At 41.3% G+C, this 12,307-nt stretch overlaps 1 protein-coding gene across 1 annotated transcript in view; it reads right to left on the bottom strand.

Moving 5' to 3' along the window:
• oca2 (oculocutaneous albinism II) overlaps positions 1 to 12,307 on the bottom strand; it is a 507,586-nt gene that overhangs the window by 391,456 nt on the left and 103,823 nt on the right. The window contains exon 5 of the mRNA XM_059963277.1: positions 4,671 to 4,728. Coding sequence (XP_059819260.1) covers positions 4,671 to 4,728 — 58 coding nt within the window. The remainder of the gene's footprint in view (positions 1 to 4,670; positions 4,729 to 12,307) is intronic.

Raw genomic sequence — 12,307 nt, 5'->3', positions numbered from 1 at the left:
TGAAGAAGAGGTTTTTTTTTGAAATTTCTAACATTCTTTGGAAAGGAATTTCCAACTTCAAACACCACTTATCCAACCCGATCTGATTGTTAGATTATACCTCCTATACTAATCTTTCTTCAGGTCTGATTATAATTCTGCTAAAACAACTCATTCTTCTTGAGATTATAACCCTAATTCTGGAATTCTGGAATTCTGCCAAGTGAAATATACTCAAAACATTGTGAAAAATCCACAGAATTGTAAGTGTTTGATAAAATCACCTCTTGTTCTTCAGAGAGTATAGACCCAATCTACTCAACCACTCAAAGGAAAATTACTTCCATAATGACACCAGGCTTCCAGAGCTATTTTGGAATATGCAATATTTGCAGACCAATCACAAAATCGCAGGAGCAGATGACCCAAGAGGAAACCTACTGGACCATTTAGCAAACAAATACACATTTTTTTAACTTTTTTTTTTAAACATCATTTATTCATTTGGAAGAATTAATGCTGCGGAACTATTTTGCTGATAGTCAAGATCAATCCAATTGGGTAACAAAATGGCTGTTTTCATTCTAAATGTCTACGACACACATTGAACCTGAAAGTCAGCTAGACAGTGTGCATGCTAGCTGGATAACAAGAGTTGAGAGATCAGGTGGTACCAGAACTCCCAGAGGTACCAGCATTGTGTAATTTTAGTAGACAGGAAGTTCACAGTACAAACTGAATTTAATATCAAAGTGCATATATGCCACCAAATACAACCCTGAGATTTATTTTTTTGCAGACATACTCAGTAAATCCAAGAACCATGATACCCTCAACCATCAGGCTCTTGAACGAAAGGGGTTTGCACAGTTTGTCAACTTCTGCACTCTGGTTGATCTTTCACTGATCTTGTTATAGTTACTTTGCTATAGATTTGTTGAGTATGCTCTCAAGAAGATGAATTTCAGGGTTGTATATGGTGACATATGTGTATTTTGATAATAAAATTTACTTTGAACTTTGAGAATCAATGAAAGACTGTACCCAAGCAACCAACACACACACAAGAATACAAGTTTTTAAAATGGAAATGCAAGAGACTGAAGGCACTGGAAATCTGGAGCAACAGAAACAGGTGCTGGAGGATCTCAATGGGTCTGGTAGCAACTACAGAGGGAAATGGACAATCAATGCTTCACATTAAGATCCTTCATCAGGACTGAGTTCCTCCAGCTCCATTATCTTTTGCTACAAGTTTTTCGAAATAATTCATAAATAAGTTCTCCTGCTCTCCAAACCTGAGGCTGAAGAAAATATACACGGAACAAAAGGGTTTCACATTTTCCCCTGTGGTTTAGCCTTTTTAGAAACAGAAAAACCTAGAAAACCTACAGCACAATACAGGACCTTTGACCCACAATGCTGTGCCAAATATATACTTACTTTAGAAATTAGCTGGGGTTACCCATAGCCCTCTATTTTTCTAAGCTCCATGTACCAACGCTTTTATTCCCACTTTTACACCGATGTGACAAAGTTTAATGAATACTCTAATAAGGTACGGACAGTGTTGCTCTGATCCCGAAGTGCCCTGAAGGATAGTGTCCTCACACCAATTAAACACAGAGCCATTTAATTTAAAACTGAGCTAAAGAAATCTTTTGAGGTGGAAATTTACTAAGCCTGCTTTTGACACTTTATAAAGTCATGAGAAAAGAAACGCCTCAATATATATTTTAAATCATCAGGAGAATAGAGCAGTGTGCTTACATCGATGTATGGAGCACAAGTCTGTTGGATGTTTGCTGAACTGTATAATAGGAAACAACACACATTCTTGTTGTGCCTCGGATGTACTAAGTGATTCAATATTCAAGATTCAAGGTTGTTTATTGTCATACTTCTGTATATGAGTGTAAAGGAGAACAAAATGATTGTTACTCCTGATCGGATGCAGCATAAAAAAAACACAAAAAGCAGAAAGGACACAATACAAAATTGGGGATAGCATGTCTACTTCATTCTTACTTTAGTGAGGTATGCACATATGACGTGGTGGCATAATAACGTATACCATTCACGTACTTTTACATATGATCTGTAATGAATAATGTAAACAAGTAAGCGTTCTTATTCAGACAAAATATCTACAATATTACACAAATATAAATACGCAACAGTAGTAGTGGTGCGATGACTCGAGTTAAGAATGAAGTTCTTCTTGGGGGTTGTCGGTTGGTGGGTCCTCAGTTACTTGTAGAGGCCAATTCAGGATCCACATATTCTGGTACAGCTTGGGCACGAGGAAGTAGTGGCTGTGGTTAGTAGCTGAGTCTTTTGGTTGTTTAGTCTCTGCTTTCGCAGCTGCCACATGCCCTCTGCCATACAGTGGTGGTTGTCCTCACGTAGTCTAGTTCCCTCTTGAACAGATTTCCTCAACATTTTCTACACAAACTGAATGTACGACAGAAAGTGACGCTAGATGAGGTGTATGCAGTGGTGGTGGAGTGGGTTAATGGGTGGAGGTGTTGATCAGCCTGACAGCTTGAGGGAAGTAACTCTTTCTGAGTCTGGTGGCCCTGGTGTAGATGCTGTGAGGCCTCTTCCCTGATGGTACAAGCACAGTGGGTGGGATTCTTCATAATATTGCTGGCTTTTTGCTTGCACCTTTTCGAAAATGCCGTTAGGCTGGTACTGGTGATGCGTTGGGCAATTTTAACTACTTGTTGTACTGCCCTCCTGTCCATCACTGTGGTTTCTGCACCACACAGTGATGCAGCAGGCATTTCACAGAATTATCTCTGAAAATTGCAGTGGTACAGTGACAGTGGTACAATGGTACAAACAATCTCCCAGATGTAATAGTGGTCAAAGGAACTAGGGTAAAGGATGAACTGAAGGAAATTTATATTAGGCAAGAAACGGTGTTGGATAGACTGTTGAGTCTGAAGGCTGATAAGTCCCCGGGACCTGATGGTCTGCATCCCAGGGTACTTAAAGAGGTGGCTCCAGAAATCGTGGATGCATTGGTAATCATTTTCCAATGTTCTAAAGATTCAGGAACAGTTCCTGCTGACTGGAGGGTGGCTAATGTTGTCCCACTTTTCAAGAAAGGAGGGAGAGAGAAAACAGGGAATTATAGACCGGTTAGCCTGACGTCAGTGGTGGGAAAGATGCTGGAGTCATTTATAAAAGATGAAATTACAACACATTTGGATAGCAGTAAAAGGATCAGTCCGAGTCAGCATGGATTTATGAAGGGAAAACCATGCTTGACTAATCTTCTGGAGTTTTTTGAGGATGTAACTATGAAAATGGACAAGGGAGAGCCAGTGGATGCAGTGTACCTGGACTTCCAGAAAGCTTTTGATGAAGTCCCACATAGGAGATTAGTGGGCAACATTAGGGCACATGGTATTGGGGGCAGAGTACTGACATGGATTGAAAATTGGCTGGCTGACAGGAAACAAAGAGTAGCGATTAAATGGTCCCTTTCGGAATGGCAGGCTATGACCAGTGGGGTACCGCAAGGTTCGGTGCTGGGACCGCAGCTGTTTACAATATACATTAATGATTTAGATGAAGGGATTAAAAGTAACATTAGCAAATTTGCTGATGACACAAAGCTGGGTGGCAGTGTGAAATGTCAGGAAGATGTTATGAGAATGCAGGGTGACTTGGACAGGTTGGGTGAGTGGGCAAATGTATGGCAGATGCAGTTTAATGTGGATAAATGTGAAGTTATCCACTTTGGTGGCAAGAACAGGAAGGCAGATTACTATCTAAATGGAGTTGTTAGGAAAAAGGGAAGTACAACGAGATCTAGGTATTCTTGTACATCAGTCAATGAAAGCAAGCATGTAGGTACAGCAGGCAGTGAAGAAAGCTAATGGCATGCTGGCCTTTATAACAAGAGGAATTGAGTATAGGAGTAAAGAGGTCCTTCTGCAGCTGTACAGGGCCCTGGTGAGACTACACCTGGAGTATTGTGTGCAGTTTTGGTCTCCAAATTTGAGGAAGGACATTCTTGCTATTGAGGGAGTGCAGCGTAGGTTCACAAGGTTAATTCCCAGAATGGCAGGACTGTCATATGTTGAAAGATTGGAGCGACTGGGCTTGTATACACTGGAATTTAGAAGGATGAGAGGGGATCTGATAGAAACATATAAGATTATTAAGGGATTGGACATGCTGGAGGCAGGAAGCATGTTCCCACTGATGGATGAGTCCAGAACTAGAGGCCACAGTTTAAGAATAAGGGGTAGGCCATTTAGAACAGAGATGCGGAAAAACTTTTTCACCCAGAGAGTGGTGGATATGTGGAATGCTCTGCCCCAGAAGGCAGTGGAGGACAAGTCTCTGGATGCATTCAAGTGAGAGTTAGATAGAGCTCTTATTGATAGCGGGGTCAAGGGATATGGGGAGAGGGCAGGAACAGGGTACTGATTGTGTATGATCAGCCATGATCACAGTGAATGGCGGTGCTGGCTAGAAGGGCCGAATGACCTACTCCTGCACCTACTGTCTATTGAACCAAAACCATTCCCTACCAATAGTGTTTGTCAGAGACCAGTACCATTAGCCATAATTCATTTGAGTCTGCACATCGCAACTTTTCCTCCAGATGACGTTCACAAATAATGAAAGCTAAGTAATGCTCATCATGAGCTAACAGAAAACAGAACACCTACTGAGCAAATGACTACGAAGATAAACAGGCTGGAAATCTTCAGGACCCTTAATGTGTATCTGCAAAAACAATCAAAGAAAGAGATGTAAGTATAATATTTTCTGGGCTGTAGAGAAAGAGAACTACAAATACAGTTCAAGTTGAAATTTATTGTCATTTAACACTGCATATGTATACAACTAAGTGAAACATCATTCCTCTGGCACCAAGGTGCAAAACACAGCACATACAGTCACACATAGCACATTTAGTCATACATAGAACATATAGTTATGACCCAGTACAAACTGTCATAAAATAATACAATCACATTCTACAGGGGTTGTATTGAGAGCGTCCTGAGCAGCTGCATCACTGCCTGGTTTGGAAATTGCACCATCTCAGATCACAAGACAGCTGAGAAGATCATCGGGGCCTCTCTTCCCACCATTACAGACATTTACACTACACGCTGCATCCGCAAAGCAAACAGCGTTATGAAGGACCCCATGCACCCCTCATACAAACTCTTCTCCCTCCTGCCATCTGGGAAAAGGCTCCGAAGCATTTGGGCTCTCACGACCAGACTATATAACAGTTTCTTCCCTCGGGCTATCAGACTCCTCAATACCCAGAGCCTGGACTGACACCTTACTGCCCTATTGTCTTGTTTATTATTTATTGTAATGCCTGCACTGTTTTGTGCACTTTATGCAGTCCTAGGTAGGTCCGTAGTCTAGTGTGGTTTTTTTTCTGTGTTGTTTTTACGTAGTTCAGTCTAGTTTTTGTACTGTGTCATAAACACCATGGTCCTGAAAAAACGTTGTCTCACTTTTACTGTGTACTGTACCAGCAGTTATGGTCGAAATGACAATAATAAGTGACTTGACTTGACTTGAGTGGCATGGCCTGAAGATTGACAGTTTGACATAAAATGCGAGGTGCTTTTTTATAAAAGACTGTTTAATGCTACTGACGCAATTATAACAAAACAAAGAAGTTGTATAAATTTATGGAACAGCAGCAATAAAAGATGAATAGTGACCAGTGCAGGATGAGAGTGTGCCTGTGAGTTATGGAGTGGGGTGGCAGGGCATTCAGACAGGGTGTACATGTGTGCTGGGTGGCAGCTGGACATTAGGAAGTCTAACAGCCTGGGGGAAGGAGTTTTTTTCCCAGTCTGACAGCTCTGGTTCCAATGCTGCCGCACTTTCTGCCTGATGGCAGAGGAAAACTGGTGAAGAGCCCTAATAAAGGGTCTCGGCCCAAAACATTGACCATTTTTTTCATAGATGCTGCCTGACCAGCTGAGTTCCTCCAGCAATTTGTGCGTATTGTTCCAGATTTCCAGGATCAGCAGTATCTCTCGTGTTTATGATTTGCTGCTCACTGTATATGCTCTCTTTTTGATTTACTTACTTTTTTAGATAACACACATATGTATATTTATTTTTATTTATTTTATTTAGAGATCCAGCACGGCAATATATAAAAAATGTGTGTGTGTGTGTGTGTGTGTGTGTGTGTGTGTGTGTGTGTGTGTGTGTGTGTGTGTGTGTGTGTGTGTGTGTGTGTGTGTGTGTGTGTGTGTGTGTGTGTGTATACACACACAATTTTTTATGCATTGCATTGTACTGCTGCCACCAAAATAATGTACAAAATCAAGCAGAAAATGATCAGCTACAGTATATAATAATCTAAGAAAGATCGTATCCATTTAAATATTACAGGCAGAAGTACTCGAACATATGGTTTTTAACGTAGCAGCTGGCAAAACCAACAAAGTGTGGTGGAACTACACCAGTGTCAACTGAAGCTTGCAAATGATACCTGCAAGTAAATGTTTCCTGGGCCAGTGGAAAAGAGCTTTACAAGCAGTTGTGGACTTATATTATTTCAAGCTCCTTGTTACCCCAGTCTGGAATAAATCAAAGGCTCCTTGAGGAGACTCTCAGTTACTTTCTGACAATGTAACCAACAGACCAACGTTGAAGATGAAATAACTTTGAATGCTGGGCTTATTATATCCGAGATGGCAAAGGCAAGTCTACTTCAAATCCATTTTCACCCTCATGTCTGGCAAGGAAATTACATAAGGACAGATGAAGGGAGCAGCTTATTGCAAACAACTTTATTCTGCAAGTTTTCTATTCCCAGCTGTCTCCCCAGGGCAATATGTTCCTTCGTAACTAGTCTCTGCTCTACAATGGTTCATTTTCTTTTGTACTCAGTCAGCACTTCATCACCGCCTCTTAGATTACGCATTACTAACATAGCTTTTTTGTCACAACCAACAGCGAAAAAAAAGGTAAAAACGAAAAAGGTGGTGACACTTCTTTCGCTGATATTTTCCCCAGGGGAGCAAAAGTTGCTTAATTCTAACATTCAGCAATTTTTTCCAACTTAGAAGACACAGGGAAATCCTCTCTGCTAGTTGAAGGCAGTTGACTGAGAAACTAACCTATATAACTTTTCTCCCATCTTGAAGGAACTCTGATCAGGGACGACACCGCAGAACATAGAACAGTACAGCACAGGATAGGGCCTTTCACTGCCAAATGCTGCGCCAAAAATAACTAAGCCAATGTAATGACAACAAGGGACGAGAGTGGGGCTGAGAGGAAAATGAATCAGCCATGATGAAATGATGGAACAGACTTGATGGGTCAAATGGCCCAATTCTGATGGTCTTATGGTCTAGTCCATTCTACCTACATATTATCCATATCCCGACATTTTCTGCATACCCACGTGCCTGTCTAAAGAGACTCCATCTTATCTGCCTCCACCACCACTCCTGGCAGAGTATTTGAGGCATCTATCACTCACTGTATAAATACTTGCCCCAACATCTCTTTTAAACATTCCCCCCCTCATATTAAACTCATGCCTTTTGGTATGAGATAGTTCAACCCTGGTAGGAAGACGCCGATTGTTTATCAGTAAGTTTATGAGAGACACAGGTACTAGACCAAAGAGTTTTTTAAAAAGCTGCAGATGCCAAAAATCTAAATCAAGAACAGAAAATGCTGCAAAGACACGGCAGGTTAGACAGCATCTGCGGAAGGAGAAATGACACATTGACCATTTCTCTTTCCGCAGATGCTGCCCGATTTGCTGACTGTTTTGCGTTGATATTTTGTTTTGTTGTTGTTGTTGCTTGTGCTGTTCTGCAGAATTTTTGCGGAATGTTCTGCTGATGACAGAATGTGTGGTGACACTCACGGGCTGCCCCGGGCTCATCCTTGGCTCTATTGGCTGTTAACACATCAACGACGCATTTCGCTGTACGCATGACAAATAAGTCGGAATCTGAACTCTCCAGCATTTTCTGGTTTTGTTACACAACTATACAACTTCCTCAATAGCACGGTAGGGTCGGGGCTAGTGTGATGCTATTACGCTCAGGGGATTGAAGTTTGGAGCTCAAACCTGGCGTCATCTGTAAGGAGTCTGTACGTCTTCCCTGGGGATGTGTGAGTTTTCTTCAGGTGCTCCAGTTTCCTCACACAGTCCAAAGACGTAGCAGGTACCAGTTAGTAGGTTAATTACTCCTTGTAAATTGTCCAGTGATCAGGCTTGGGTTAAATCGGGGCTTGCTGGGTGACCCAGCTTGAAATGCTGCAAGGGCCTGTCCCATGTTGTATCGCCACATAAAAAAATAAGTAAATAAATACTTGCTTTAACAATTAAACCCTTGTAAAAGGCAATATTTCCTGTGGTAACAGAAAAGGCTACAGATGCTGGAAAAAGGTACAACACGCAGAATGCTGGAGAAATTCAGTAGGTCAGATGACATCTTTGGAGGGAAAAAAATGGTCAATATTTCGGGTCCAGCCCCTTCATCAGGACTGTAGGGAGAAGGAGGACGGCCAGTAGAAAAAGGGCTGGAACAAGAACTTCCTCTAGCAATGTTTTTGCTCAGAGAAGCAGACGTGACAAAAGATTCCTGGCTCATCTCACCTGCACACACTTTGGAGAAGCCAATGGCACTGGCTGTGTGGAAAATTAGCCTAATTAACTAGTTTGCAAATAAACTGCAGTATAAACTTTTCAAATATAGTACAGCCTTCAGATTTCAGCATCAAATTTTCAACATAATGATGAATTTACACTCAGTGACCACTTTAATTAGATACCTCCTCTATGTAATAAAATGGAACTGAGTATACGTTCATGGTCTTCTGTTTCTGTAGCCTGTACACTTCGATGTTCAACGTATTGTGCATTCAGAGATGCACTTACACATACCACTGTTGTTAATACACTGTTATTTGAATTACTTCGCCTTCCCGTCAGCTTGAAGCAGTCTGGTCATTCTCCTCTGACCTCTCTCATTAACAAGACACTTACACCTACAGAACTGCCACTCTCTGGATGTTTTTGTTTGTTTTTCATACCATTTTCTCTAAACTCCAGAGACTGGTGTGCATGAAAATTCCAGAAGATCAGCAGTTTCTGAGCTGCTCAAATCAATCCATCTGGCACCAACAATCACTCCACGGTCAAAGTCACGTAGATCACATTTCTTCCCCCATTCTGATGTTTGGTCTGAACAACAGCTGAACCTCTTGACCACGCCTGCATGCTTTTATGCATGGAATTGCAGCCGCATGATTAGCTGATTCAATATGTGCATTAACAAGCAGGTGTCCCTAATATTGTGCTCTCTGAGTGCAGTGACTGGTTTCACTCAAGTGACTTTGAGATGACTTCAGTGAGTGGTTTACCCGTCTTTTAAACGTAGTTTGAGAACCACGTCGGCAGCAGGATCATCAGCATCAAGTAACGTTCGATGGAGCATGGTCGGCATGAACTGGGAAGAGAATAGCGCAGGGTAACAACAGGAAAAGGTCAAATAGGACTATTACTCATCCCTTTAAAAAGGCAGTGAGGTATTAGAGCTGAGCGTTACATTCTTTTCCCTGAGGGGAGCAACACTATGTTGAAAGGAATTCAATGATCACAGCAGGACGGGCAAGGTAATAAGCAATTTCTTATTTTCCCCATCCAGAATTCTTCTCATTAAAGCTGCACTTTCACTGTGGTGCAGCGACATAATAGAACATTCCGAGCGCTATGCAGACATGAATGGATGTAACCGTGCAATTTAGTGCAGTGAAATCATTGATTAATACGTTACTTATTAAGGAAGAGCTGCACGTATCACCCAGACACTCTCACTTTTGATTACCGATTTCTGCCACCTTAAAAAACAGCATAGTATAGGCTCTTCATCTCATGATGTTGTGACAGCCTTTTAACCGAAGATTCATTCCTTCCTACAGTCTCTATATAAAGTATTCACCCTCCCCCCCCACCCCCTTAGAAGTTTTCATGTTTTATTGTTTTACAACATGGAATCACGGTGGATTTAATTTGGGTTTTTTTTGACACTGATCAACAGAAAAAGACTCTTTCGCGTCAAAGTGAAAACAGATCTCCACAAAGTGATATAAGTTAATTACAAATATAAAACACAAAATAATTGAATGCAAGCAGTGCATGCAAGCTCAATTTCAATGTTTAAGAACATTTTGGAAAGGTATACGGATGGGAGGGATAGGGAGGGCTATATTCCGGATGCAGGTAGGTAGAACTAAGATGAAGAGGGATCCCTTCCGTCAGAGGATGGTGATTCTGTGGAATTCGTTACCACAGAAAGATGTCAGGGCCAAATCATTGTGTGTATTTAAGGCAAAGATTGGTAAGGTTCTTGATTGGTAAGGGGATTAAAGATTACCATGAGACTGGGGGTGAGAAAAAGTCAGCCCAGCCATGATTGAGTGGTGGAACAGTTATAAAACGCTGAATGACCTAATTCTGTTTCTACATTTTATGGTCCCAAGGTATAATATGATAGACCAGCTTAAAGGACTGAATAATTAATTGAAGCTGAAGATATCCCAGCAGTGTTACAAACTGCAGAACTTGAAATCAATTGTTCACATGCAAAAAGTAGCTAATTAACACACACAAAATCCTGAAGGAACTCAGTAGGTCAAGCAGCATCTATAGAAGGGAATGAACAGTCGCTGTTTTAGCTGGAGACCCTTCATCGGGACTAGAAGCCAGAAAAAGACCTTGGACTGTGGGAGGAAACCAAAGCACCTGGAATAAGTCCATTCCATTTAAGGGGAGAACATACAAACTCCTTACAGACAGAGCCAAAATTGAACTCTGAACTCTGACGCCCCAAGTTGTATTAGTGTCTCACTAACCAGTTTTGCTACCTTTTGACCCTGGAGAGAAAACAACCAAGCACTACTATAGCAATTCATTACCACCTGGTGACCTGTTAGAGGAAATCAGTCCATGACCACAAACTAGCCTACCCAACATCAAGGACATCTCCAAAAAGTCAGCATCCATTATTAAGGACCCCCACCACCCAGAACATGCCACCTTCATATTTCTACCATCAGAGAGAAGAACAGGAGCCTGAAGATACACATTGAACATTTCAGGAATTCTTCCACTCCACCATCAGATTTCTAAACAAGCCATGAACTTATGAACACTACCTCACTATTTTTGCTTTTTTTTTGCACAACTAGTTTATTACTTTAATATATATTTCTTATTATAATTTATAGTATATCTTATTTATGGCATTGCACTGTTGCTGCAAAGCAACAGATTTCATAACATATGCTAGTGATGATAATCCTGATTTTGATTCCTCATCTCAGTTTTAAAGGGACAACCCTTTATTCCAAAGCTGGGTCTTCAGATCCTAGACTTCCCGACTAATGGAATACAGATGGCAGAATCTGAAATATTTTTGTGAGTGCAGACATCAGTAAAAGGTTCATTTGTGGTTGAGATCAAACATCAAAATGCAGAAGAAATGTGATCAAAGTGACTTTGACTACAGAAAGAGTATTGGTGCCAGACAAGGTGGATTGAGTATTTCAGAAACTGCTGATAAGACCATAAGTCCATAAGAAATAGGAGCAGAATTAGGTCATTTGGCCAATCAAGTCTGCTTTGCCATTTTATGTTGGCTGTTCCATTTTCCCCCTCAGCTCCAATCTCCTGCCTTCACTCCTCCTATATCCTTTATGCCCTGACCAATCAAGAATCTATCAACCTCTGCCTTAAGACTTGGCTTCCACAGCTGCCTGTGGTAATGAATTCCACAAATTCACCGTTCTCTGGCAAAAGAAATTCCTCTTCTTTGCTGTTCTGAAAGGATGCCCACCTATGTGTACTCTGGTCCTAGACTCTCCCACCGGAGGAAATATCCTCTGTACATCCACCCTATCAGGGCCTTCCAACATTCAATAGATTTCAATAAGATCCCCCCTCCATTCTTCTGAATTCCAGTGAATACTGACCCAGAGCCATCAAACACTCTTCGTATGACAAGCCATTCAATCCAGGAATCATTTTGATGAACCTCCTTTAAACCCTCTCCCTTCAAAGATATGGGGCTCAAAACTGCTCACAATACTCCAATTGAGGCCTCACCAGTACTTTATAAAGTCCCAACATTACATCCTTGCTTTTATATACTTGTCCTCTTGAAATGAATGCTAACATTGCATTTGCCTTCCTCACCACGGACTCGACCTTTAAATTAACCTTTAGCGAATCTTGCACAAGGACTCCAAAATCTCTTTATGCCTCAGATTTTTGAATTTTCTCTCCATTTAG

The sequence above is a fragment of the Hypanus sabinus genome, chromosome 3 (assembly GCF_030144855.1).
Source record: "Hypanus sabinus isolate sHypSab1 chromosome 3, sHypSab1.hap1, whole genome shotgun sequence".
NCBI lineage: Eukaryota > Metazoa > Chordata > Chondrichthyes > Myliobatiformes > Dasyatidae > Hypanus > Hypanus sabinus.
The sequence above is the reverse complement of the archived record's forward strand: the minus strand, read 5'-3'. Positions and strand labels throughout refer to the sequence as shown.